Source organism: Leucoraja erinacea, chromosome 16 (genome assembly GCF_028641065.1).
Source record: "Leucoraja erinacea ecotype New England chromosome 16, Leri_hhj_1, whole genome shotgun sequence".
Taxonomy (NCBI): domain Eukaryota; kingdom Metazoa; phylum Chordata; class Chondrichthyes; order Rajiformes; family Rajidae; genus Leucoraja; species Leucoraja erinaceus.
The window spans coordinates 41,240,084-41,267,199 of NC_073392.1; the positions used below are offsets into that span (position 1 = coordinate 41,240,084).

General features: G+C 43.9%; 1 protein-coding gene across 2 annotated transcripts in view; it reads left to right on the top strand.

The window, feature by feature from the left end:
* shisa10.1 (shisa family member 10, tandem duplicate 1) overlaps window positions 1–27,116 on the top strand; it is a 150,243-nt gene that overhangs the window by 48,446 nt on the left and 74,681 nt on the right. For both annotated transcript variants that reach the window (XM_055648242.1, XM_055648241.1), the window contains exon 2: window positions 13,251–13,305. In XM_055648242.1, the coding sequence (XP_055504217.1) occupies window positions 13,251–13,305 (55 nt within the window). The remainder of the gene's footprint in view (window positions 1–13,250; window positions 13,306–27,116) is intronic.

Sequence of the window (27,116 nt, forward strand, 5' to 3'; positions counted from 1 at the left end):
AGTTGATCATGTGATGAAATGATGTCATGAATGGGGGTTTTTTCTTACAATAAAAGCCTCCCAGGTTTTTTTTTAAATCATTCTGAACCATGAGAGCACGGAAGGAACAAGTTAGGTGGATGTTACTAAAAGTACATCTACTGCTGTCAGCAGCAGCCCTTTTGCATCATCAGCCTTTCAAGAAAGGTAGAAGGGAAAGCACAAAGGGTGATGAGGAAGCAGAACAAGAGGTGTCAGTGGGTGAAGCCCTTCTTGCAAAGAAGATTGAGGCTTGGACAGTATGATAACCTGATGAATGTGCTACAAGAGGAGGATTTGTCTGCATTTTAAAACTTTCTACGAATCACACCTGAGCTGTTTAATGAGCTGATGGAAACTGTGGTTCCCCTGCTGGGGGGGAAAAGGAGCCCTATATGAGGAAGCCACTGGAACCAGCACTGCGATTAGCCATCACATTCCGCTATTTGGCATCAGGAGCGGATGCTCCTGACAAGAGCCTCAGCTACAACTTTCCTGTAGCCCACAACACAGTAAGATTGTACGAGAGGCAATCATTGACGTATATGGGGATAATGTGATCGACTGCCCCAGAACACCAAATGATTAGAAGATAGTGGCGCAGGGCTTTGATAAACGGTGGAATTTTAAACATACATGTGGGGCACTGGATGGCAAGCATGTAGCAATCCAAGGAAGGTTCAAAATACTACAATTACAAGAATTTTCACTCCATGGTACTGCTAGCTGTGGTGGACTCAGACTACAAATTCCTGTATGTGGATGTGGGCACACCTGGCAGTGTAGCAGATGCCAGGATCTGGAGAGAGAGCCCGCTCGGGCAGTCAATGGAAAATGGAACAGCAGGCTTCCCTGATCCCGAACCTCTGCCAGGAGAAGACAACCTGGACATATTCTAGAGTATGGTTGGTGATGATGCCTTTGCACTCAGGCTGTGGATGATGAAGCCATACCCACACAGGAATTTGGCAAGGGATCGGAGGATCTTTAATTATAGGCTTTCCGGGGCTAGGAGGGTTGTCGAAAACTCATTTGGAATCCTCTCAAGCAGATTTGCGTTGCTTGCTGACTACTATGGAGCAGGAGCCCAAGAATGTTGTTTGCAGCATGTGTCCTCCACAACGTTATCTGTGTCAGATGTGCAGCAGCATCAGCTACAGCCATGGAGGAGGGTGACTTGGTTGACGTCCGCCACGGGAAACATAACACCAGGTACTTGGAGGGCAGGAGTTAATGCCGCACCCGATGGTATCACTGCAGGGATTGCCAGGTAACTCCGGTTCAAGGTGTGGCAAAGAGCAGCGAGAACATCTCTGCGCTTACTACAACTCAGCCCTCCCTAGGTAGTGTGCCATGGCAGAACAATGACATTTGAGGAACAGACGTCAGCATCACACTGCCCAAGCTATGGTGAAGCACTGCAGGAGGAGACCGCACTGAAGGAAAGAAAAGTTTTTTTGAAGACAATTGAAACCAAGCTAATTCTGTTTAATTCCAGATGAAGAGTGACCTTCTCTTCTAATTTGTCGGAAAGACATTTGCAGTTGTTTTATCCAAAAACTGTACACATCTTAGAAAAATGTAAGAAAAACATTTTTTAGATAACATCATGTTGCCTGTTAATATTTTTTCATTATGCAATCGTTCTATTGCACCGCTTAATTTGAGGTTATCACAGATAAGAGCTCTTTTGCTTTACTTCTTATTTACAGCATTATTTCAATGTTTGATAAACCCCTTAGCAATTCACTTCCTTACTTGTTGCGGTGTTGCATTTACCAAGATGTGTGAAAATGCCCTTGTATGTTGGAGATTTCAGTGCCTTTTAAGAGACTTTGTTTTCCATCCCGCGCGGAGTTCCCTCCCTGGTCCGGTGTGCTTCTCAATAATCCGTAAACATTATTCATGATTTTTGAGACTTAAGAGATGAGATGTTCTGCTGATATTGAAAAAATGTTTCTTAGACATCAATTTTGCACAATTATTCTTTATTGTGCTAAGTTTACAAAAAGTGATCAACCAAATTATTATCAGAACATTTTTAAACAGGCTTCATAGATTAAAATGTTAAAATTACATGACTTCAAACAAAACACAAACAAGTCTAAACAGCAATAACAACAAACTACAACGATCTTTTATCAAATGGTAAACAACCACATCAAACGTCACATTATTCATTCCCCATGTCCCGGAAGAAACCTCCTCTTGGAGCAGGTGATGCGCCTCTTGAGGAAACACCTTGATCAGAATAATCTGTGGCAATTGTGGACAACACAGATCCTGTGGGATGGAAGTCAGTGTGCTGCCTCTGAAATAAAAAACAGGTTTTGAAGTTTTCACGCAACACTGAGCATCAGAAGCTGCAATTGACATGTATTTACACATTCTTCAAAATCTCATTGTCTCTGCGGTCAGATCATGGGCCACTTTTTGATACAACTTATTAGCACGTATGGGAGCAAGATTAATTACATTGTCTTATAAGGGCTTGAATGACACATGATAACATTCAAGTGAAAGCTTATAAAGTTTCATTTGTTGAACTTCATACCTGGCCAGCATTGAAATGTGGCTGTGGTCTTGATGAAAGCTTTTGAAACATAGATCCATATATTACATGAACTGAACAAAATTCACTGAGGAATTAATTTGACAAAGAGTGCGATCATTAAAGTTTCCATTATATATTCTGTACCTGCTCAGAATGGTGCCAGGGCTGCTCCATCCCATGTGGAGTTCCCTCCCTGATCCGGTGTGCTTCTCAATAATCCGTAAACATTATTCATGATTTTTGAGACTTAAGAGATGTGGTGCCACCTGCCAACGTTGCAGTTGTGGATCTGGCTGGGCATAGGACAACATTAATGAGATCATAGTGATTATCGCTTCTAAATTACAGAGATTGCAGCACGATGATCATGTGAATGACAGAAAATCTAGATCGCATTTTACCGTGTCGCAGTGATTCATGGCATCAATTACAAGTTCTATACATATTGCCATGTATTGCACAGGTGGGTGGACGTCAATCATAACGGCGATGAACTTTGTCATCCTAAATAGGAACTCCTGCAGAGGTGTTGTACCCCTCCGGTCATCCTCTACCTTCTTTAGGGCATCCCTCACCTGCTCCAAGATCTGAAACGTAAATAAAAAAGTAAACAGCACAATGGTGGATCTCCATTGATTAATCTCATTGATTAATGAGATGTTAAATGTGCTGAAATGTTAACCTATGCACTTACAAAACTCATCTCTACTTTGCGCCCGTCAGGATGTGGCGTACCAACAGGTGATGATTCCCTACTTTCGGTATCGCATTGCGCACGCCTTCTGGAGCACTCTTCACTGGTGGAGGGGTTCATGGCTGAAGTGGGACGACAGATGGCACAATGGGCTAAGTGTTCGGCTGGCGACCGGAAGGTAGCCGGTTCGAATCCCGCTTGGAGTGCATACTGTCGTTGGGACCTTGGGGCAAGACACTTCACCCACCTTTGCCTGTGTGTAAATGTAATGTAATTATGTGAAGCACTTTGGGGTCAATGCAAGTTGACTAAAAATGTGCTATATAAATAAGATTATTATTATTATTATTATTATTATTAAGTGCCCTCCAGTGGGTCCTCCACCTCCTCATGGGCACAGCGGACAATTGAGGCACCTGTTGAAAGGGGAAGAGATAAAGCTGGTCTTAAAATGTGTGAGCAACATCACGACTTACCATGTCATAAGAATGACCTTTGTCCCGCCTGCTCTTGCTGCTTATCACTCGCACAATGTGCGAGGTCAGGAATCCCCACTTTTCATTCACCCACCTGCCTCGGGTTGAAGTTGCAGCCCCAGACTTGGTGGCCTTGGTTGGTATCCTCCCAAATATTGTTCCTTGACTCTTCACCCATTGGAAGAGCTGTTCATCTGCATGGGATGACAAGACACTGTGTTAAAATCACCTCTGAAAGGTGCATTCATTTCTTCCAAAGGAAAAGGTTTAGGCACTGCAGGAGGTAAACAATCATCTAATAAAAGACCATTGAGGCACGAGTTAATTGCTGGCTAAAAGCTTCCTATAGATGATACTCTTGTTCATGACCCGTTGAAAGAGCTTATTATCTGCTTGAAATAAGAAAAAGTGAAAAAGTGACCAGCCATGTTGCAGAGCAGAGGGATCTAGGAGTGCAGGTCCATGGTTCCTTGTAGGTTGAGTCGCAGGTAGATAAGGTGGTAAAAAAAGCTTTTGGCACATAGGCATCATTAGTCAGAGTATTGAGCACAGAAGCTGAGAGGTCATTGTATAAGCTGTTGGTGATACTGCATTTAGAGTATTATGTTCAGTTTTAGGCACATGTTATAGGAAAGATATTGTCAAGCTTGAACGGGTTCAGAAAAGATTTATGAGGATGTTGCCAGGACTAGTCACAAGTTTGGAGGGATATGGACCAAACGCAGGCGGGTGAGACTAGTGTAGCTGGGAATGTTGGCCGGTGTGGGCAAGTTGGGCTGAAGGGCTTATTTCCACACTGTGACTATGAATTGGTGATGTTTCGGGTCTCCCCACCAAACCACCAAACCATCTATCTATAACTTTTCTGGTTCTCCTCCCAGTCTGTTCTCCCAATGATAGCCCCCCCCCCCCCCCCCCCACTTAGTACTTTAAATCTGCTTGCAGTGGCATTGGCGATTAGGGGAGGGGCGGCGAGGACTGGTGGAATTAATATTGCAAAACTAAAAGGGTAGACAACAAGCCCAATACAAGCTAAATCATGACCATGAATATGTGTGAAAGCAATTTTAAGTTCCAGTGGGAAGCTTGACTTGGGCTGTTGCCATTTTCTTATCTACAGCAGAACCCAGTCACCTTAATGTTGATGGGAGCTGAGAACACCGTTTAATTTGGGAGTAAAGGGGTCTTAATTGGTTAGCTGCCGGTGACTAGTGGTGTTCCACAGGGGGTCGGTGTTGGCTCCTCTATTTTGCATGTTATATGTCAATGACCTGGGTGAGGGAGTTGATGGCTCTGTGACCGAGTTTGAGGATGGTACGAAGATGTGTGATGGAGCAGGTGGAGTTGGGGAAGCAGGGATTTTGCGGGAGGACTTAATCAGGCTGGGGAAGAGGGCAGAGGAGTGACATGGAATAGAGGGCAGCAAAGTGTGCGGTCATGCACTTTGGTAGAAGGATAAAGGCATACACTATTTTCAAAATGGGGAAAGGATTCAGAAATTGGTGGTACAAAGGGACATGGGAGTGTTGGTGCAGGATTCCCAAAAGGTAGTTGACGGTAAGGAAAGCTAATGCAATGCTAACTGTAATGTTAAAATTGTACAAGGCATTGGTGAGGCCAATTTTGGAGTATGGTGTACAATTTTGGTCGCCTAGTTATAGGAAGGATGTCAACAAAATAGAGAGAGTACAGAGGAGATTTACTAGAATGTTGCCTGGGTTTCAGTTACAGAGAAAGGTTGAACAAGTTAGGGCTTTATTCTTTGGCGCGCAGAAGGTTAAGGGGGGACTTGATAGAGGTCTTTAAAATGATGAGAGGGATAGACAGAGTTGACGTGGATAAGCTTTTCCCACTGAGAGTAGGGAAGATTCAAACAAGTGGACATGACTTGAGAATTAAGGGACAGAAGTTTAGGGGTAACATGAGGGGGGAACTTCTTTACTCAGAGAGTGGTGGCTGTGTGGAATGAGCTTCCAGTGAAGGTGGTGGAGGCAGGTTCGTTTTTATCATTTAAAAATAAATTGGATAGTTATATGGACGGGAAAGGTATGGAGGGTTATGGTCTGAACGCAGGTGTATGCGACTAGGGGAGAATACATGTTCGGCACGGACTAGAAGGGTCGAGATGGCCTGTTTCCGTGTTGTAGTTGTTATATGGTTATAATGCTAACGGTGAGTTTGTGGGGACTCGATTATAAAAGCAGAGGTGTAATGCTGAGGCTTTATCGGCGCTGGTGAGAACACATTTGAAATGTTGTGAGCATTTTTGGGCTCCATACTTGAGGAAGGATGTGCTGACTTTGGAGGGGGTCCCGAGGAGGTTTACAAGAACATCACCTATTCATGGAGTCATAGTGTGGAAACAGGCCCTTCAGCCCAACTTGCCCATAGCGGCCAACACGTCCCAGGAACACCAGTCCCACCTGCTTGTGTTTGGTCCATATCCCTCCAAACTTATCCTATCCATGTACCTGTCTAACTGTTTCGTAAACGTTGGGATAGTCCCAGCCTCAACTACCTCCTCTGGTAACTTGTTGCATGCACCCACCACCCTTTGTGTGAAAAGGTTACCCCTCGGATTCCTATTAAATCTTTTCCCCTTCACCTTGAACCTATTTCCTCTGGTCCTCCATTCCTGTACTCTGGGCAAGAAATTTGGCGCATTAACCCAATTTATTCCTCTCATGATTGTATACATCTCTATAAGATCACCCCTTATCCTCCTGTGCTCCAAGAAATAGGAGACCCTGCCTACTCAACCCCTCCCAATAGCTCACACCCTCGAGTCCTGGCAACATCCTCGTAATTGTCTCTGTACCCTTTCAAGCTTGACAATATCTTGCCTATAACATGGTGCCCAGAACTGAACACGATACTCCAAATGCAGTCTCACCAACGCCTTATACAACTGTAACATGACCTCCCAACATGAATGAGTTAACATATAAGGAGCATTTGGCTCTGGGTCTGTACTTGCTGGAGTTTAGAAGAATGAGCGGAGATCACTTTGAAACCTGCCAGATATTGAAGGGCCCAGATCGAGTGGACGTGGAAAGGATGTTTCCAGTTATGAGAGAGCCAAGGACCAGACGGTACAGTCTCGGAATACAAGGACGTACCTTCAGAATGTAGATGAGGAGGAATTTCTTTAGCCAGAGGTTGGTGAATCTACGGAATTCATTGACACAGACGGCGATGGAGGCCAATTCATTGGGTATATTTAAAGCAGAGACACGTGGCTTCTTGATTAGTACAGGTGTCAAAGGTTGTGGAGAGAACCAACAATAGAGCTAACTGTGAGAGCAGGTGCAGGGGACTGGTTTAAAAATCACTCTCCTGGAATTAGATCAGAAATGATAAACTTTACTTTTACCCTCCAATTATCTGAGAAAGTGGCTTCATTTGTTGATACCTTTCAGAAAGCAATTTAAGACATTGCTTGTGTTGGAAGGAACTGCAGATGCTGGTTTAAACCGAAGATGGACATAAAATGCTGGAGTAACTCAGCTGGATAGGCAGCATCTCTGGAGAGATGGGTGGCGTTTTGGGTCGAGACCGTTCTACACATAGATATATACATAGATATATACATAGATATATATATATATATATATATATATATATCTATCTATATCACATATATATATATATATATATATATATTCATATATATATATATATACATATATATATATATCACATATATATATCACACACACACATATATATCTATCTATAATCTATGTGTATGCATATGATCTATATGTATATTCATATATACATATATAGTATAGGATGTATATATATATATATATATAAGATGCTACCTGGCCCGCTAAGTTACGCCAGCATTTTGTATCCATCTTAAGTCATTGCTGACTTGACATTGAGAATAAAGCTGAAAGGTCCTGCGATTTGGGGAATGCAGGTACCTGTTACATGCTTTTGAAATCTATAGAGCCCATTGAACCTGATGCATTTTGGACAAAAAAAAACCTGTTTCCAACTGATTAACGGTAGTCTTCTACGACCCAGTGAGCATGATGTAGAGTGATCTGTGCAGTAAGAAAAATAAATGACAATTACCACTTGAATATCTTGAGAAAAACCTGCTAGATTTGTTTTTCAAAGAGCTGAAACATTCAAAATGTTGGCTTTGTCATCGGGCAGGTTAAATCCTGTATATGAAAAAAAATCCACATGCTCTTGGCAGATATATGAATATATTAACTAATTACAAAAAAATGGTGAACAAGTCCCAACACATGGCAATCCAAGGATTGAGGAGCATTGATTTGACAAGCCCAAATGGAATGATTTTGTCTCTAAGTGATTTGGAGACCATCTTCTCCCAGAAGTAATGCTGTTCCTGCATTCATTTTCTAACTGAATGGATGATTGCTTAGGAAGGAACTGCACCGAAGATAGACATAAGATGCTGGAGTAACTCAGCTGGTCAGGCAGCATCTCTGGAGAGAAGGAATGGGGCTCATTCCTTCTACCCAGAGATGCCACCTGTCCCGCTGAGTTACTCCAGCATCTTGTGTCAATCTTGGATGATTTGCTGGTCTGTTGGAACCCCTCAATAATCTGTGGCCACTTTGCAATAAATTTAATGCTGCAGTGAATAACCTTTTTTTTTAATTGCAGTGCATTAATTTAAACCTACTTGCCTGCATCCAACCAACTCTTCCCATACAATGATATGGGAGATTTGTTTAAAATTCTTTAAAACCAAGTTGTTGCATTGAAATTGGATTGCACTGCTTTTCGATGTGCATCAGCCCAATAGTTCATGGGGCCTTGCCCTTCAACATTATTCAGCAGAGACGGCAACTCATTGTGTACAAGATGGGCATTTTATTCTATAAATTGGATTTATTCTCAAAAACTGTGACAAGAAAAGGCTTTATGCAGCCTGATTGCTATACGGTGAGAGGGGGAAAGTTGAATGAAGATATGCGGGGCAATGTTTATTGCATACGAGTGGTGGTGGAGGCAGATACGATAGTGTGGTTTAAGAGGCTTTTAGATAAGCACATGAAGAGCACGGAAAAATGGATGGGGATCATCTAGAGGCAGATGAGATCAGTTCAACTTGGCATTGTATTCCACACAAACATTGTGGACCGAAGGGCTTGTTCCTCTGCTGGACTGATCTCTGTTCGAATGCAGGGGCAACAGAAAGTGTTGTGATAAAAAGTGAAAGTACTTGAAAAGTGCTATCTAATTTGGAACATTTTTCCCAAAGGACTCAAAGGGTTTTTAAAAATTTGTGGTGTTTATCGTCTGATTTCCAGTGTCTATCGTGTCCACGGGAAGAAACGCGTCTGTTGTGTGTAGCAGCCTCCCAATTGCGATCCTGTCAGGGTTTTCCTGACTGTCACCCCGGTGTGTGGAATGTGGTTTCACGACGGTACCAAACCAGAGCTCCACATGCAAGTTGAAACAGAGCCACACGCACGCGAGAACATTTTAATGTCTGGAGACGTTTGTGAGAGTTTGGGCTGTGCAGCTGGTAGAGCTCCAGAGACCCAGGTTCCATCCTCTGTGTGTGGAGTTTGAATGTTCTCCCTGTGGCCACGTGGGTTTTCTCCAGGGGCTCCTTCTCCGAGGGGGTTCTGTGGCCTCTTTAAATCGCCCCTTGTGTGTAGGGAGTGGAGCTTCTTCTTCTTTTTGCGTATGGTGTGCACAGCCTAAAGTTGTCAGACAACTTGTACTATTTGATCTTATTTGATTGTGCACGCCAGGTTGATTGCATTCGCCGAAACAGGGCGGACCACGTGAAGGTTGCAATCTCCCACCCCTAGGGAGTGGATGAGAAAGTGGGATAGTACGGAACGGGTCGGCGTGGGCTAAAGGGCCTGTTTTAAGCTGGATCTTTAAACTAAACATTGAAATAAAACCAGACAATTTTAAATCACACTTGATAATTTTGGTATTACATTTGCACTATTGTAAAAAGACACATTTGCAATCTTAAGGGCCTGTCCCACTTTCACGACCTTTTTTACTCGTGGACATTTTTCATCATGCTAGAAAAAACGCCCCGACATACTTGATGCCACGAGTACCTACGACTAGCATCACGGCCTGCTACGACCTACCTACGACCTTGTGACGACCATGCTGCGAGTATGAGTCGAGGGCAAATCCGGCAGAGGTCGTGAATTTGTCGTGAAAGTGGGACATGCCCTTAAGATTGCAAATGTGTCTTTTTACAATAATGTGACAAAGGGGATCAAATTTCAAATTCCTTCAAAAAAAAAGTTGACACGCACTTTACTGGGTTCATGACTAACATAGTATCAACAAAAAAATATAAGGAAAGATAGCAGATTGATAGCAATGGTTCTACTTACTTTAACTGGGAATGCAGGAATTTGTTTCTATGTTAATTGAAGGAGAAGGCAAAAGGAAACAAGCCATGTTCACTTGTACGTATCAACAAAAAAATATAAGAAAAGATAGCAGATTGATGGCAGGTTTCTGAAAATGGCATCAGAATACACAAATACATTTTGTGTAACGGTTGTCGCGTGGTGTCCACCAGTGATCTGGTTGGCACAGTAAGGGCACGTATTTCTTATTCCTTTCTATGTTTGTGACTACCACCGTTTTCACTTCATTCACCTGATCATGTAGTAAAATACTGCATCCATCTGAGTGGACATCGCAACATGCATTACACAAACATACACATAAACGTACATTGCAGTGGACACTAAAAGGTTTGATGTCCCAGAAAATGAACGTTATATTATTATCGAGAACCAAGCATTTTCACCAATGCGATCTAAACGCTACATTACCTTATGGATTTGAGCTATCGATTGCCGATGATTCATCAGAAGGTTTGATGTGGGCTGATTTTTTTAGTAAGTAAAATGTCTCTGTCACGGTCGTTGTGAAGCTTCCGGAAGTTGACATGAAGGAATTAAGTTAGCGACTTGGTCCGTACGAAAGGTAAACAAGAGACAGTGTGCGACCAAATTGAAGTTTGGCTCAGTTTCTTAGATTTGATGACCAATGTATGTCCCAAAAAACTTTTTATTGATTTTAAAAAGTCGGAAAATACATCGTAAATGGTCGTTGAGTTTTTTGACACCACGGTGTTTTTGATATATTAAATCGGAAAATAAGAAAAAATAATTAACTCGCCCAAAAATCGCTCCTACCATTGGATACCTCGTTGGGTTTTTGAAAAGCAGTAGAGGTTTGGAGTCTCCGTGATTTAACTTACGGAGGTGCCGACCCTGATAACAGTCGTTGTGACAATGGACACCAAGCACAACGGCCATTACGGGATCTTTGCGAGGCGGAATACCAGAGATGTTACTGTATTTTCTCCTGGTATTGAAGATATTTCCCTAGATCATTATCAAAACGTATACGTGGTTTATTTATGAATTATATATTCATGACTAAATGTGGCAGAGTTTTTAATGTCACATTTTTGTTTTCCAAATTGGTGGTAAAACGATGAAGATTTGTCTTGTCATTAAAAAAGTTTTTGACTTTCGGTCTTGAAGTTATCTAATTTATATCTGTTATTTGTAAGCTTTCACATGATGGGTAGTTTTTTGTTAAAAACTGCATTGATGTAAAAAACGGAATAATCCTGTTCCTCAAAATCTCTCTAGTATTGTAAAAAATACTCAAATAGAATTTACTGCAAAATGGGAGTTTGCCCACTTATTAAAGCAAAAGCCAGCCAGAGCTCCTTGACTTGTTTGGATTTGATTCTCCCAACAATTTAATGACATAAACAGCCCAACATATAAACACACCAATGCTGGAAACCCTTTTTATTAAAAAAAACAACAAGACACGTTGGAAATACTCATCATGTCAGGCAGCATCTGTGGAGAGGGATACAGTTCGCATTTTGAATCGATAACCTTTTTACCAGTGGTAGGAAATGTTATGAATTAACAATGTTTAAAGCCGCAAAGAAGGGGGAGAAGTGGAGGGAAATGAAACGTTAAATCTGTTTCTCCACAGGTGCTGCCTGACCTGCTATGCATTGCCATCATTTTCTCTTTCTGTTTGAGGGCCTACCTGAATGTGCAGCTCAACCAGTTGAGATCAATAGACTTTGAGTGTTGGTTAGTGCCATGGTTGGTGAGCGAGGCTGGGCTGGGGCGGGGAGCTCAGGTGAGTTTCCAGGCCAGTGACCATCAGACAGGGTTCCCATCCATTTGACAAGTGTGGACATTGCTATTCCCAACGGCAACTGAACTGTCCTCTCGCCAGCTAGAGAGTGGTCCTGACTTCATTGGAGAACTTCAAACTATCTTCAATGGACTTTATCTTGCACTAAACGTTATTCCCGTTATCCTGCATCTATACGCTGTGGACGGCTTGATTGTAATTAAGTATAGCCCTTTTTCTGAGTGGATAGCACGCAACAACAAAAGCTTTTCACTACCTGGATACACGTAACAAAATTATAAGCTAATCAACTTCTTCTCCTATCTTGTGTTCTGTCATTATTCAGATGCTCAAGAATAATGCAAATTTTTCTCAAAAATTAATAACCTTAATGTGCTTTGAAAACCAACTTAATGAAGGGTCGTATTTTTATGTCGGAAACTGGGCAGCAAATGTGTGGAGTAAGACCTCACAGCTTTACATTGGAAAACACAATGAAAGTTGGACACACAAAGCTGAAGTAACTCAGCGGGTCCGACAGCATCTCAGGAGAAAAGGAATAGGTGACTTTTTCGGGTCGAGACCAAACCTTGCCTATTCCTTTCCTCCAGAGATGCTGCCTGTCCCCCTGAGTTACTCCAACTTTTCGTGTCTACCTTCGGTTTAAACCAGCATCTGCAGTTCCATCTGAGACAGTGAAAGTTGTTTGAAACAAGTCAATTTCCCAAGTCACTTAGGAGTAGTGAAGAGATGTTGTAAGGACAATCATCTAAATACTAATCCAGGGTTTAAATTAATCTGCTAATGTGGAATCTGGTAAAATGTGGAAGATAGCAGGAAATATATATTCCCCAGGTACACAAAAATGCTGGAGAAACTCAGCGGGTGCAGCAGCATCTATGGAGTGAAGGAAATGGGCAATGTTTCGGCTCGAAACGTTGCCTATTTCCTTCGCTCCATAGATGCTACCGCACCCGCTGAGTTTCTCCAGCATTTATGTGTACCTTTGATTTTCCAGCATCTGCAGTTCCTTCTTAAACCGTATCTATTCCCTGTCTTCAGGGAAACATAGAGACATAGAAAATAGGTGCAGGAGTAGGCCATTCGACCATTCAATATGATCATGGCTGATCATCCAACTCGGTATCCCATCCCTGCCTTCTCTCCATAACCCCTGATCCCTTTCTACCAGCTGCGCCACTGTGTCACCCTGTGTTAACGATATGTTAATGTGCTACCGGTCCTTGATTTAATTTATATTATATAATGTCTTATCCTAGTACCCAATAGATTATGTGATGGCTCTTATTTGACTCTTGGGAATAACTATCCTGATTGCATTTTGTCTTTGCAGTTTACGGCTCGTGCGAAGATGGTGATGATGAACCATTTTGTAGTAATCAAACTCAGTGAGTATTTTCATTTCATTTCAAGTATCAAAAGGAACACCCTTCTGCAGCTGGGTATTTTCCTAGAGTGTGCTTATTTGAAGTGAGTAACTAAGTTTCTCAAAAAGGTTCATGGGTTAGGGTTAGGGTCAAGGACAAAATTGGGCGAACATATGTGACAATGCATTTTCATTAATAAGTAATTTCAATAAAAAAATAATAATTATATCCCCCTAGCATTTTTCAAACAGGTGAACAACAACTAATACTAACACCAGTCTGAAGAAGGGTCTCGACCCGAAATGTCACCCATTCCTTCTCTCCAGAGATGCTGCCTGTTCCGCTGAGTTACTCCAGCATTTTTGTGTCTACCTTCGATTTAAACTTCGATCTGCAGTTAGTTCCTACAAACAACAGCTAATAACCTGGAGAGTAAGAAGAACTGCACACAGTAGAAGCAAAGCATTTGGCCCCTTAAGTCTGTGGTGTTACTGCAAAAAATTGTATCCAATGTAGCATTTAATCAACAGTTGAGTTTCAAGCCTCATTTAAGGCCATTTCCATCTTTTTTAGTTTAGTTTAGTTTTTTAGAGATACAGCACGGGAACAGGCCCTTCGACCCACTGAGTCCACGCTGACCAGCCAGTCCCACACGCTAACACTATCCTACACACGCTAAGGACAATTTACACATACCAAGAATACACACCCAAGCCAATTAACCTACAAACCTGTATGTCTTTGGAGTGTGGGATAACACCAGAGATCCCAGAGAAAAGCAACGCAGGTCACGGGGAGAATGTACAAACTCCATACAGACAGCACCCGCAGTCAGGATCGAACCTGCGCCACTGGCTCTTGAAGGCAGCAACTCTACCATGCTGCCCTGTAGCACTCCCTGGCTAAGCTTATATTACTGAAACTCTTATTGACAGTATGTCTTTATTATCTTGATACCGGATGATTCTAATGCGTTCCTGGCCGACATTCCCTCTGCAAGTGAATGGCCATCTGAAACTGCTAATGCTCCGTATCAAATCGTGCTTTGTGTCAACTGGCCCTCACTTCTGTGCTTGATGACTCGTGCTGCCACCCACCTCTATTTTCCAATCCCTTCATGGTCTTGTTACTCCCTATCTTTAAAATGTTCTCCACCCCGTAATCCTCTAGAGATATCACCCCCCCCCAGTCCTGGAGTTTGGAACATCCAGATTTTAAATATTCATCACTTTGTGACTTCTTTCATCCGATGAGTGACAAATTCTCCCTCTGACCCCCCAAAACTCTCCTGGTCTCTTCATACCGCTCCCTTCGACCATGTTTTGGTCTGCAGTTTAAAAAATGCACTAAATGGTTGTGTGTAAGAAGGAACTGCAGATGCTGTTTAAACTGCAGATAGACACAAAATGCTGGAGTAACTCAGCGGGACAGGCAACATCTCTGGAGAAAAGGCATAGGTGATGTTTTGGGTTGAGACCCTTCTTTGGTCTATTCCTTTTCTCTAAAGATTCTGTCTGACCCACTGAGTTACTCCAGATTTTTTATCTATCTTAAAAGTTTCAGTGTTGATTTTTGTTGGTCATGCTTCTGTGCAGCATTTAGATAAGCTTTGATACCTGAAAATGCTACAAATAAGAGTTGTTAATTACACTAGATATACACATAATGCTGGAGTAACTCAGTGGGACAGGCAGCATCTCTGGAGAGAATGAATAGGTGACGTTTCAGGTCGAGACCCTTCTTCAGTCTCAAACTTGTTAATTAAGCTCCTGTTGAGTGACTTGGACTATTTTAACTGCACTTCAAGTATACTAATTGCAGTTTCTTGCTTCTCCTTATCTGTATGACTCAGCTCCAGATATGTGTTGTAATGGTCAAATCATTGAACAATTCCAGTATCAAATAGCCTCTCGGAAATCCAACAGGATTCTTGCATCACCGACTTTATTCGTGGATATGAACCTGTTTTAATTGGAGATTTGGATTTCATAACATTTCTTGCTCTGTTTTTGCATTTCTTTGACCGGGACTTCAGATAGCAATGGTTCTACTTACTTTAACTGGGAATGCAGGAATTTGTTTCTATGTTAATTGAAGGAGAAGGCAAAAGGATACAAGCCATGTTCACTTGTATTTATGCACCTGTGGCCTTGGTACGGCCATGTTTTGAGCTGCGTTTAATTGGAGATTTCCCATGGGGAATTTACAGGAAGAATGCTAATGTGTTACTTTAAAGAGTTTACTCAATTTCACTGCTGTTTGCCCCAAGTCCAGATACCAGGTTTCAATCCAAAGGCCGACTATCCCTCTGCCTCTTACATGCTGCTTTGCCACCTGAATTCCTCTCATAGTTCATGTTTTGCTCCAGTTTCCATCATCTTCAGTCTCTTGTATCCGGACTATGATGCCCACTCGCTGAGTGAGCTTTTACAATGACGTAAATTGTTGGTAGTTCTGTGTTGAGGATCTAAGTTGAAACTTTTCACTTTACCCCGGAAAACGTGACGATAGTAAACTAAACTTCTCAATCCAGATCCTCAACAATCGCCTTGCAACATGACTGACTTTCACCTGACCATACCAAACTGGACTTTAACTGAGAAACGAATGGTCAAAGGACAACAAGTGCCCGGCACTGCAGTGTGGTCCAGTCTGTTTGCCATGGTAATTAATGGTGTACAATCGAAACTGATGATCAGCCATGATCACATTGAATGGCAGTGTTGGCTTGAGGGGCCGAATGGCCTACTCCTGCACTTATTGTCTATTGCAGTGGTTCCCAACGTGGGGCGTACGCCCCACAGGGGGGCAATTTGATTTTTAAGGGGGGCAATTGAGTGCGACTGAGGAGGTCTGGGTCCAAATTTTCGATTTTTATTTTTTGGGATTTTCCATCAGGTAAACATATGTAGTTTATGTTTCAGATGTTATTTTGAGTAAATAATTTTTTGGGGGTAAAAAGGTCTTTATTGTGCAGTTATTACATAATCACCGCGCCATCGCTCTTCATGCACGTCGCACGAAGCGCGCGAGGTCATGGGAGAACCTTATTTATTGAATTGGATTTAGAAATGCGATTCAAAGAGGTTTTGCTAAGTTACCCTTATAATATCTATTTCCTCCGTTTTCTCTCAAGGGAAAGCAAGAGGGATGGGGGGCATCAGGATTTTAGAGGTGATTAGGTGGGGCATGGCCAAAAAAAGGTTGGGAACCACTGGTCTATTGTAACTCTGATCCAAACTTGTTATGTTGAGCCATGAGATGGAGAGCCACATTTGTTCAGCATGACCTTAGATGGTGTGAATAAAGTGTTGCTTAAGAAATTCTTATCTCTTGAACGCGTAAAGTTAAGGTCCATCATTTCAAGTTGATATATGTACATATCAAACTTGAGCTGTCTTTTTCTGGCACAGTATCAACAGCCCAGTAAGCCCCTCTGATGCGTACAGGAATTGCACCCCGTATATCTGGAGTATTTAAGAATGGTTGTTTAAAAGAGACAATCCGTGGGGAAAGCCATTATTATTTTTTCAACAAGATATCTAGGGTAAAGGGTGGGGCACAGCGGTGCAGCTGGTAGAGCAGTTGTCTCATCGTTCCAGAAGATAAGACACAAAATGCTGGAGTAACTCAGCGGGACAGGCAGCATCTCTGGAGAGAAGGAATGGGTGACGTTTCGGGTTGAGACCCTTCTTCAGACAGAGTCAGGGGAGAAGGGGACATAGAGCCATCGATGGGGAAGGTGTGAAAACGAGACGTGAAAGGGGACGAAGATCAGGGAAAATGTAGACTGGATCATTGTTGACTGAGGGGAAGGTGAGAACAAGGCATACAATCAGTAACATTTAATCTGGAGGACAGTAAAAAACTAGTCGGTGATCTAAGATGGGGGAGGTGCTTAAGAAGGAACTGCAGATGCTGGAAAATCAAAAGTAGACCAAGGGTAGTCTGAGGAAGGGTTTTGGCTCGAAACGTTGCCCATTTCCTTCGCTCCATAAATGCTGCCGCACCCGCTGGGTTTTTCCAGCACTTTTGTCTACCTAAGATGGGGGTGGGATGGAGAGAGAGAGGGAAAGCAAGAGTTACTTGAAGTTAGACGTAAATATTAATAACAATGTGGTGTAAGCTGCCCATGGTGCTGTTCCTCCAATTTGCACTGGGCCTCACTCTTCTAGTGAGATCACGTAGGTCCAGGTGTACTGAGTGGAGGTGCTCCAATGACTCGGGTTCGATGTCTGTAGGGAGTTTGCACGTTCTCCCTGCACTGCATGGGTTTCCTCCAGGTGCTCTGTATCTAAAAGATGTGGGTTGTTAGTAGATTAATTGGTCACTGTAATGGTTCCGAGTGTGTAGAGGTTGAATTTGAGGGCAGTGTGATGGGATTGCAAAGGGTGGTAAACTAGGACCAATGTACTGTAAATGTGCTTGGTGGTTGGGATGGAATTGCTGGATTTTCACTTACTTCCGTGTTGTATGTCTTTGTGTAGGAAGGAACTGCGGATGCTGGTGTACACTCAAGATAGACACAAAATACTGGAGTAACTCAGCCGGACAGGCAGCGTCTCTGGAGAGAAGGAATGGGTGATGTTTTGGGTCTCGACCTGAAACGTCACCCATTCCTTCTCTCCAGAGCTGCTGCCTATCCCACTGAGTTACTCCAGCATTTTTGTGTCTATCTTGTATGTCTTTGTCTTAACTTGCCCTCTGAAATCTTTTTTTTTGTGTTGTTTCCAACTTAGGGCTGAATTACCCAAAACTAATATAATACCCATTGGTTATTTGCAAATCTTTTGTGGACTTTTGTGAATTTCTCTGCATCATCTTCTCAGCAGTGGTACACAAGACTTTTTCCTCTCAACATGCATTTAATCTGGGCTCACATCTCCCCTTTGGGATCCATCTTTTACAAACTCGGGGCTTGAATCAGCCTAAAGTTGTAATCAAGGACTGTTTGATTCTGCACTGCAGCCACCACAGTGTGGATATGACAAACTCCATTGTGTCTCTTCAATCTTTGCTTCCGGGCGACACAGCTGGTAGAACTGCGATCTCACGGCACGAGAGACGCAGGTTCGACCCTGACCTCGTATGCTGTCTGTGTGTAGTTTGCACATTCAAGAGAGGCTCTTAAAAATAGCGGAGTCAGGGGCTATGGGGAGAAGGCAGGAACGGGGTACTGATTGGGGATGATCAGCCATGATCACATTGAATGGCGGCGTTGGCTCGAAGGGCCAAATGGCCAACTCCTGCACCTATTGTCTATTGTCTATTCTCCATATAACTGTGTGGGATTCCTCCATGTCTCCGGTTTTCCTCCCGCACCCCAAAGAAGTGCGGGTTTGTAAGTTGATTGTCTGCTACAAATTTCCCGCTAGCGTGTCGGGAGTGGAAATGAAAGTGGGTTGACATTGAACGAGTGGGAATCGGTGATCACAGGTTGATGTGGTGGGGCCAAAGGGCCTGTTTCTATGCTGTATCTTTCAATCAAAAATCAAGCTGATTGTAGTATCCTCTCTGAAGCATAGGCACAACCAGGAAGTGAACATTTAAGTTAATGTAAGATCAAGTAAAGAAATGGAAATGGGGAAAAAAAGGGATTAAGAAAAAGTAATAAGAAAAAATGTTTTAATCATTTTATTCTCCAAAATAAACATTCCAACATCTTCCTCAGCACCCTTGCCAATTTGATTCACCCAATCTATATGTAGATTGAAGTCACCCAGTATAACTGTTTTACCTTTGTTGCACGCATTTCTAATTTCCTGTTTGATGCCATCCCCAACTCCACTACTACTGTTAGGTGGCCTGTACACAACTCCCACTGGCGTTTTCTGCCCCTTAGTGTTTCGCAGCTCTACCCATATCGATTCCATATCCTCCAAGCTAATGTCCTTCCTTTCTATTGCGTTAATTTCCTCTCTAACCAGCAACGCTACCCCGCCTCCTTTTCCTTTCTGTCTGTCCCTCCTGAATATTGAATATCCCTGGATGTTCAGCTCCCAGCCTTGGTCACCCTGGAGCCATGTCTCCGTGATCCCAACTAGATCATAATCATTAATAGCTATCTGCTCATTCAACTCATCCACCTTATTACGAATGCTCTTTGTATTGAGACACAAAGACTTCAGGCTTGTTTTTACAACACTCTTACCCCTTATACAATTATGTTGAAAAGTGAAGGAGCAAGCGGGGCAATCAATTAAAAATGTTGATAGACACAAAAAGTTGGAGTAACTCAGCGGGACAAGAAGCATCTCGGGAGAGAAGTAATGGGTGACGGTTCGGGTCAAGACCCTTCTTCGGACTGAAGCAGGGTCTCGACCCGAAACGCCACCCATTCCTTCCCTCCAGAGATGCTGCCTGCCCCGCTGAGTTACTCCAACTTTTTGTATCTATCTTCGGTTTAAACCGGCATCTGCAGTTTCTTCCTACACGATTAAAAATGTTGGTTCACTTCCCGACCTTGACCTTTATTTAACTTTTAAAGAGTGTGATGAACAGATACTCCTGTGTTGTGTCTGGTGAGATGAGATTAAGGTGCCATAATTTACAGCCTCTTGATTTATAAATAGTTGACAATCCATTTATGGTAGGGATTTGTGCCAAAATAAATCAGAACCACTTGCTAATCAGTTCTTTGTGTACAATGCTCCATATTTAATTTCAGATGTTCTATGATGCACTTTGATCCGGAGTGCGTGTCCGAAGATAAACTTTATGATTTAAATTGTTGAAGATCATAAGCATTAGATAATTTGCAAGATAAGATTTAATTAGTGCAGGATCAGCTGCAGTATTATTCGGGATAGATGAGGCTTGAAGGACCACATAGTCATATGGCACGGAAACAGGTTCATATCCCTCTACACTAGTGCCATTTGCTTGCGTTTGACCCATATCCCTGGGTCAGATGGCCTGCTGCTGCTACTAATGCAGCTATTTCACATGTGAACCTCTGATCAATAGCCAATAGACAATAGGTGCAGGAGTAGGCCATTCGGCCCTTCGAGCCAGCACCGCCATTCAATGTGATCATGGCTGATCATCCCCAATCAGTACCCCGTTCCTGCCTTCTCCCCATATCCACTGATTCTGCTATCTAGGTTGGCACACCTCCAAAGCATTGTTGCTGAACTGAGACACACACCGGTTTATCTATAAAGCTATAAATCATAACTCCCTGGCTCTTATAAATGCCCTAAGCTATGAAAGCAAGCAAACCATATGCCTTCTTTGCCACTCTATCTACCCTTGTTTCCACTTCCAGGGAGTTATCGACTTGGTTCCCGAGATTCCCTGTATATCAATGCTGTTAGGTGTCATGCCATTAATCGTCCATTTTCTCCTTACATTTGATCTTCCAAAGTGCACCACCTCACACTTGCTTGGATTAAACTACCATCTGCAGATCATCTATATCCCATTGTATATTTTGACAGCCTGTCCGTGACCTCAGCAATCTTGGTGTCATAACTGCGGAGCATCCTGGACAATACAGCTCGCCCCCTCCATGACACCCTGGTCAACATGAGGAGTACCTTCAGCAAAAGTCTGGTTCCATCAAGATGCAGTACAGAATGCCACAGGAGATCCTTCTTCCCTGTGGCGATCAAACTGTACAACTCCTCCCCCTTCTGTCGTGGGGTAGACTGACTCTTTGCACATCCCCAATCCTTTCCACTCGTCACTTTAATTTCATGTTTCGTGTATCTTTTGTGAGTTTTTATGACTGTTGGCAGATCAATTTCCCTCCTGGCATAAATAAAATCTTATCGTATCGTATGGGCAAACGTACTAACCAACCCATCTAGATTTTCATCCAAGTATGTTACAGAGGTCCCAGCACAGATCCCTGCGGAACTCCACCACTCACAGATCTCCAGCCTGAATATTGTCCTTCCACAGCAGTCTGTCCTACATCAGTATGCCATCCGACAAAGTCACCGTTAATCCCATGCATCTTAATCTTCTGGATCAGCCCACTGAGGGGGACTTTAACAAAAGCCTTCAAAAATCCATGTAGACAATGTCCACCATCTTCCCCTCATTGATCACCTTCATAACCTCAAACAAACGTCTTCAAGTTAGTAAGACCCAACCTGCTGTGCACAAAGCCATGCTGACAGTCACTTTGTAACCCTTACTCTTCCAAATGGGATTAAATCCTGTGAAGAATCCTCCCCAATAAGGTCCCCACCACTGATGTGAGGGTCACCAGCCTGTAATTCCCTGGATTCCCACTACTTCCCTTAAATAAGCAAACGACGTCAGCTACTCTCCAGTTCTCCAGGATGGCTTAGGTGGCTAGAGAAATGCAAAGATCTTCGTCAGGGCTCGCACAATCTCCCCTCTTGCCTCACGCATTAACGTGGGATAGATCCCATCACGTCCTAGGGATTTATCCACCTTAATGCTCTTCAAGAACTCCAATAGATCCTCCTTCTTAATCTCAAACAGCCCTTGCATATTTGTATTCGCCACTGATCTCACTGTCTTCCATGTCCTTCTCTTTAGATATAAAGTACTCCATTTAGTACCTCAACAGATATGTACTCATTTAGTACCTCAACAGATATTTAGTACCTCAACAGATACAAGTACTCATTTAGTACCTCAACAGATAAAGTACTCATTTAGTACCTCAACAGTATAAAGTACTCATTTAGTACCTCAACAGATAAAGTACTCATTTAGTACCTCAACAGATATAAAGTACTCATTTAGTATCTCAACAGATAAAGTACTCATTTAGTACCTCGCATACACCTCCAGCCACCAAGCACAAATTCCATCCTTTATCCTTGAGTGGTCCTACCTACTCCCTGGTTACCTTGTTTTTTAATAGGCATAAAACTCTTTCGTATTTTCTTTCATCTGAAGCCAAAGCCATTTCATTACCCCCTTTGGCCCTTCCATTCGCCCGCTTGAGTTAATTTCTCAAATGCCCTGTCTGATTTCATGTTCATAACCCTTGTATGCACTTCTTTTTTTCTTTTTGACCAAATTTACAACCCCTTTGGTCATCCGAGTTCCCTTTCTCGGCTGTCCTTATTCCTTCGCACTGGAACATGCTGGTTCTGATCTTTGATCAACTGGCCTTTAAAAGACTCCAACATGTCGGATGCAGACTTGCCCGATAACAATTCCTCCCAGTCTACCCTCTCGAGCTCCTGCCTAATATCGTTGCAGTTTGCCTTGCTCCAATTTAGCACCTTCCTGCAAATTCCAGTCTCCTCTGTATTCAAAACAATCATAACATCATCAGAGTTGTGATCACCATCTCCAAACTGCTCTTGCACGGAAACACCAGTCACGTCGACAGGCTCATTTCCCAGCATAGGGTCCAGTATGTTCCCATCTCAGGTTGGACTACACATAGTATTTCAGGAAACCCTCTCGGAAACACCTCATAAATTCTGCCCCATCTAAGTCTTGGGCACTGAGCAAGCCCCAGTCAATATTGGGGTAGTTAAAGTCACCCGCTAAGATCACCCTGTTGCTTTGGCATCTTTCTGTAATAGACAATAGGTGCAGGAGTAGGCCATTCGGCCCTTAGAGCCAGCACCGCCATTCACTGTGATCATGGCTGATCATCCACGATCAGTACTCCGTTCCTGCCTTCTCCCTATATCCCTTGAGATCGGTATCTTTAAGAGCCTTATCTAGCTCTCTCTTGAAAGCATCCAGAGAGCCAGCCTCCACCACCCTCTGAGGCAGAGAATTCCACAGACTCACAACTCTCTGTGTGAAAAAGTTTTTCCTCATCTCCGTTCTAAATGGCTTACCCCTTATTCTTAAACTGTGGCCCCTGGTTCTGGACTCCCCCAACATCGGGTACGTGTTTCCTGCCTCCAGCGTGTCCAAACCCTTAATAACCTTATGTTTCAATAAGATCTCCTCTCATCCTAAATTCCAGAGTATACAAGTTCAGCCACTCTATTCTATCAACATATGACAGTCCCGACATCCCGGGAATTAACCTGGTGAATCTACGCTGCACTCCCTCAATAGCAAGAATGCCCTTCCTCAAATTTGGAGACCAAAACTGCACACAATACTCCAGGTGTGGTCTCACTAGGGCCTCTTTGCTACAGGTGCACAACCTTTTATCCGAAATTCCGTAAACCGAAAAGCTCCGAAACCCAGACATTTTTTCCAGGATGTCGTCTGCACAATAAAGCTTGCGTTTGGCGCCAAACCTGACGTGAAACGGCCCACGGTCAACCCAGGTCTGTACTACTGTAGCGGCTGCCTCCTCCCCGGAGACCGGGGAGACACTTAAACATCTGTAAATCATTGCTTAAATGTTAGTCAGTTAGTTTGGAGGGCTTTTATGTGGGGGTGGGGGGTGAAGGGGGAAACTTTAATTCTCCAGAGCTTTAATACTTGATCCCTGGCTCCGTGGCGCTCCAAATCCAGTGCAGCCCACGGCCGGCGCACGCAGCCCCAGCTCCGCGATGTTGGGAGTCGGCGGCTACAGCGCTCCGAAGCTTACCGCACGGCGGCCCGGAAAGGCATTGCCCGCTCCCCGCTGGTATCCCAGCGCTGCGCCACCACCGACTCCCAACATCGCGGAGCTGGGGCTGCGGGGCCAGGGATCGATTTTGCCGGGGTCCGAGCTCCAACCGGCGCCGCTCTCGGCCGGACGCCCGCAGCCCCAGCTCCACGATGTTGGGAGTCGGCGGCCACAGCGCTCCGGAGCTTATGGCACGGCGACCCGGAAAGGCATTGCCCGCTCCCCCCCTCTCCGACCAGGTAGGGGACTAAGAATTAAAGCTTTCCCCTTCACACCCCCCCCCCCCCCCTCCCCTTCACCACATAAAATCTCTCCAAACTAACTGACTAACATTTAAGCAATGATTTACAATGATTCCCCGGTCTGCGGGGAGGAGGCAGCTGCTCCAGACTTTCCAAGCCGCCCGCGCTACCTACCTAATCTACGCTAAAAATCTTCCATTCCGACATCCGAAAAATTCCGAAATCAGAGAAGTGTCTGGTCGCAAGGCTTTCGGATAAAAGGTTGTGCACCTGTACTATACTCAACTCTTGTTATGAAGACAAACATGCCATTCGCTTTCTGCACTACCTGCTATACGTGCATGCTTACCAAAATCTGCCTCCATATATATTTCCTCTATCTCTTGCTTGCTATTGGGGGTGCTATAGTGCATTTTATTAGTGTGCTTATGCCTTTCTTATTTCTAAGCTTTACCCATTTCGTCTCAGCGGACAAACCATCCATTATGTCCCCTCTTAGAGCCGCCGTGACACACTCTTTAATTAGTAGCGTAACTCCTCCAAATATGTTGCCTCCCTCTCGATCATGTGTGAAACGATGAAACCCCGGACCATTTAGCTGCCAGTTGTCCCACCCCCCCAACCACACATCATAGTTCCAAGCACTGTTCCAGACTCAAGTTCACCTGAAGATAGACACAAAATGCCGGAGTAACTCAGCGGGACAGGCAGCATCTATGGAGAGAAGGAATGGGTGACGTTTTGGGTCGAGAAGGGTCTGAACAAAGGTCTCGGCCCGAAACGTCACCCATTCCTTCTCTCCAGAGATGCTGCCTGTCCTGCTGAGTTACTGCAGGTTTTTGTGTCGATCTTTGATTGAAACTAGCATCTGCAGTTCCTTCTTACACATTCAGACTATGTTCACCTGCTTTCTCTGCAATATTCATTGCATTGATATGAACACACCTCGGCCCACCAGTGTCACCGTCTGCCTTCACCTCTCACTTTGACGCGTACTACTCTTAACCTCTACATTCTCAGCACTCCTTCCAATTTCTGACTTTGGTTCCCATCCTACTGACCATTCTAATTTAAACGTTCTAGAGAAGCACTAGCGAACCTCCCTGCAAGGATACGGGTCCCCTCCAGTTTAGATGCAACCTGTCTCTCTTATACACATAACCGCTGTCCCAGAAGAGAACCCAATGATCAAAAACTTGGAATCCCTGCATCAGCCCCGGAGTTCGCCTTCATCTGTCCTATCTGCCTATTTCCATGTTCACCGGCATGTGGGACTAGGAGTAATCCGGAGATTACCACTTCCGTCTTGCTTCACAGGTAGGGTGTCAACACTGAACCAAGAGGATTCCACGCCCTTGATATCCAGCTGGTGCGTGATCATGGGCAGATTTGGTTGTGTCTGATAAATGCATGGGTGACCTCTGGATAAGGTTTCCATCACTCTCCAGAGCCCTGCTATTTACTGTGTGACTCCTGCCCTGGTTAACCTTACATATAGAAACATAGAAATTAGATGCAGGAGTAGGCCATTCGGCCCTTCGAGCCTGCACCGCCATTCAATATGATCAGGGCTGATCATCCAACTCAGTATCCCGTACCTGCCTTCTCTCCATACCCTCTGATCCCCTTAGCCACAAGGGCCACATCTAACTCCCTCTTAAATATAGCCAATGAACTGGCCTCGACTACCCTCTGTGGCAGAGAGTTCCAGAGATTCACCACTCTCTGTGTGAAAAAAGTTCTTCTCATCTCGGTTTTTAAAGGATTTCCCCCTTATCCTTAAGCTGTGACCCCTTGTCCTGGACTTCCCCAACATCGGGAGCAATCTTCCTGCATCTAGCCTGTCCAACCCCTTAAGAATTTTGTAAGTTTCTATAAGATCCCCTCTCAATCTCCTAAATTCTAGAGAGTATAAACCAAGTCTATCCAGTCTTTCTTCATAAGACAGTCCTGACATCCCAGGAATCAGTCTGGTGAACCTTCTCTGCACTCCCTCTATGTCAATAATGTCCTTCCTCAGATTTGGAGACCAAAATGAAACCCCTCGCACTTCTCAAGTTCAATTCCATCTGCCATTCCTTGGTCCAAAATGGGGAGGAGGAGAAGGTGTTTCCTCAGGGGAATCTGAAAGTCAAGGTCACAATGTGTAGGGATGTGAAGAGAAAAAGACCTCTTTGCTCGTTTGGAATTCTCTTCTGCAGAGGACTGTTGCCAAGTATGACCAGCTCCTTAATTTTAATGGAATCGATGGATTTGAAGCCATCATTGAAAGGTGAAGTTAGGCTTAAATCTCAACGAACCAGGTTAGAAGTGTCGAATAGTGACACTTAAATGAAACTGCAGATGCTGGCAATCTAAAACCAAAACAGAAAATGGTGGAAATACCCACAGACCATATTGCATATTTCTTGGAAGAGAAACAGTCGACCTTTCTGGATCTGGGCCTTTCGCCAGAAAAGGAGAGAGAAAAACACTTGTAACGCTTTTAGACTTTAAACTTGAGAGATGCAGTGGGGAAGGTGCTCTTCAGTCTTTCGAGGCCATGCCGGTCGGTCATCACTCACCCCAATACACTAACACTATCTACACACGAGGGACAATTTACAATTTTACCAAAGCCAATTAACCTACAAACCTGTACGTCTTTGGGATGTGGGAGGAAACCGGAGCACCAGGAAAAAAGCCACGCAGGTCACGGGGAGAACGTACGTACTCCATATAGACAGCACCCGTAGTCAGGATCAAATCCGGGTCTACTTGCGCTGTAAGGCAGCAACTCTAACGCTGCCCCACCGCACTGCCCGCTAACAGGCTGCAGAGTGTGTGGAGAAGGGGAATGTTACTGTTGCGGTGACCATGGGGATGAGCTGCAAACAAAGTTAACTGGTCGGTGAGTGAATGGGAGCAGTTAGAGTGCGAGAACACGGAATAAAGAACCCCGGACCCAGGAATGTGATGGAAGACAGTGATCAACGGTCTATCTGTAACGTTAGCTCAGCTTGTTTTCCTCTCTGGGAGTGGACTACGCCCAGGATGGCCTGTGAACTTTAGCTCAGCCCAGGGCCCACGGCAAG